Here is a 2,500-nt window from a genome sequence, read left to right on the forward strand (position 1 = left end):
CTCCAGCAAGGGTTATGGGAAACGGGTGATGTTGTTATATAACACACACGCGCACACACACACACACACACACACACACACAGGCTTTCAGCACTTCAGAGGACATTAAACTAATGGGGAAATTATGGTTCAGTGGTGGTCGTGCAGTTTCTGATGACCCGTCTACCTGCAGAGAGCGTCTGTTATCGACGGGGGCGGAGTCAAAACCGTGTGGTGCGGCCGGTGTGTGGCCACAGAAAGCTTTGAAGAGAATGAAAGTGTCCCTGCAGCTGCTGTCGCTGCTCTCATGCTGAAGTTTGTTTAATCTTTGATGGTTTCTCCCAGTGAACTCTGCTGTCACTCACTGTTTCGGCCCACTTCTCAGCCAATCAGCATTCGCCTAACAGGCCGGGTCGTGCATGTCGACCAGCATGCAGCAGTGGTTTTGGAGGACTGCACGGGAGCACGTTTGCTCTGGCTGAAGAGATTTACTGTGAACTTTATTTAGTCTGTGTCTGAGCAGCATCCTGGGCTCATTTGGGACAACCAGACATTTCATCTTTGCAGGAAACTCCCAGCAAACGTGACGTTTCAGCTTCTCTGTGGGTTTGAAAGCTTGTTTCAGGCCTTGGGGGTTCCTCCGACTCACCGCTGAAGCTGCTTTCACCTTTTCATGTCCAAACCTCGGGAGCTACAGACCAACACATTTAAAAATGTTCCTGTTTGACTTGTAAATGTTTATTCTGTTTGATTTCTGCTCAGTAAGATTTATATAGAGCTTTTATTTGTACAGCTTTATTGGATATAACTGATGCTTCTTAGAATTTCACTAATTATTATTATTTTTTAGTTTAATTAAATTTTATCTATTTAGCACCAAAACGCAACAGCAGTCACCTCACGGTGCTTTAAGTTGATAGAGACCCAACAATCACATGACCCCCTATGAACAAGCACTTGGTGACAGTGGGAAGGAAAAACTTCCTTTTAACAGGAAGAAACCTCCAGCAGAACCAGGCTCAGGGAGGGGCGGGGCCATCTGCCAGCTGGGGCTGAGGGGGTGGAGACAGGTGTTGTTAGAATGACACAGTGGGTGGGAGGCTCACGTCTCTGCTCAGATACCTGCAGCTCACCTGGTGCTGAGGAAATGCTTAAATAAAGAATCCAACCTGCATGTTCTCTTCCATGAATGTGCTCTTGAGGATCTCAGCCGCCGTCGGTCTGGATGTTGGTTGTTTCTGCAGCATCCTGGTTCACACAGAGACAAACAGCAGCTGGTTAATGCGAGCTCAGAGTCAGTGACACACTCGGGTAAATTCATAGCACCTGACAGAGGACAATGCTGGGACAGGAGGAGACGGGTGCACTCTCTGTCTCGGTGATGATCTGAGGATCAAAACTTCTTTTACCAAAAGAGACCTGCGGACAGCCTGGTGTTTGCATATTAACGTGAAAGCAGCCTGGGAGACTTCACCGAGCAGCTAGCCTGACGTCCTCCTCACCTCCGCATGACAGAGTTCAGATCTGGAGAGTAGGCGGCGGGCAGCGCTGGCGTGTCTCCCTCCACGATCTTCATCACCACAGACAGGAAGTTTGGACCCCGGAAGGCGTGAGTCAGGCTGCACATCTGGTAGAGGAGGCAGCCCAGAGCCCTGCAGCGCAGAAACATCGGCTGGTTTGGAAATGTGTTCCTGCTGGCTCACAGCGAAGCAAACCTTTCATCACGCTGGGACACGTTTACACCTCAGCTGTGTGCGATCAGCCCGGTGCAGACTGACCTCAGGCTCTCTGCTTAGCTTCACTGTATCCTCATGCTACGAACAGGACTTTAACTGCGCTTTCTTCAAAATTACGTGTTCGTTTTTATGCTGATGTGAAACAGTGATGACATTTGTCGAAGTGCACAACACAAGACTGAGCACATGTAACTCAAACAGCGAGGGCACAGACACAGATACCTGCTCATTATTGATTAGCACTGATTAAAAACCAAAAGCTGGGACACAGACAGACTGTTAGGACAATTAACCTCACAGCTGCCCCTTTAAATGAACAGCAGAGGAGCGTTCAGCGGATCAGCTGAGATGAAGCCTACAGACAGCTGTGACTGCCACCTGTGTCACCGCCCACCTGTCAGTCAAAGCAGCCACAAACAGGTTATAACAGTTTCATTGGAGTCAATGGAGATGGACTCAGTTTTGGATGAAGGCCTCAAGTGGTCACTGGAGGAACTGCAGCGTTTGCACGTCAAATATTTTATTTTATGTGCAGAAAATAGGTTTAAATGTTAAACTAATTTCTTCCAGTCAGAGAATGTTGCATGTAATTAAATGTTTGCTTGATGCATAAAGTTAAAAGATTAAAACTAATAAAACAAGTTTTAAAAAGAGACTTTTCCATCTGATTACATTTTGTATCATCATCATCATCATCGTTTATTTGTATAGCACTTTAAGAACACACCAGGCAGACCAAAGTGCTGAACAACACAGATCAAAACAACAACCAAATTAAAAATACC

The 2,500-nt window shown here is 46.8% G+C and overlaps 1 protein-coding gene across 1 annotated transcript in view; it reads right to left on the reverse strand.

Annotated features, from left to right (window-relative positions):
* nek11 (NIMA-related kinase 11) overlaps positions 1 to 2,500 on the reverse strand; it is a 67,143-nt gene that overhangs the window by 31,138 nt on the left and 33,505 nt on the right. Inside the window, exons 7-8 of the mRNA XM_086312590.1 lie at positions 1,482 to 1,631; positions 1,149 to 1,227 (exon numbers count right to left, since the gene is read on the reverse strand). Of these exons, the coding sequence (XP_086168716.1) occupies positions 1,149 to 1,227; positions 1,482 to 1,631 (229 nt within the window). The remainder of the gene's footprint in view (positions 1 to 1,148; positions 1,228 to 1,481; positions 1,632 to 2,500) is intronic.

Source organism: Aulonocara sp. 'chitande type north' Nkhata Bay, linkage group LG11 (genome assembly GCF_057382095.1).
Source record: "Aulonocara sp. 'chitande type north' Nkhata Bay isolate Kocher_YH1m ecotype deep benthic linkage group LG11, A_spYH_male_GT1.1, whole genome shotgun sequence".
Lineage (NCBI taxonomy): Eukaryota > Metazoa > Chordata > Actinopteri > Cichliformes > Cichlidae > Aulonocara > Aulonocara sp. 'chitande type north' Nkhata Bay.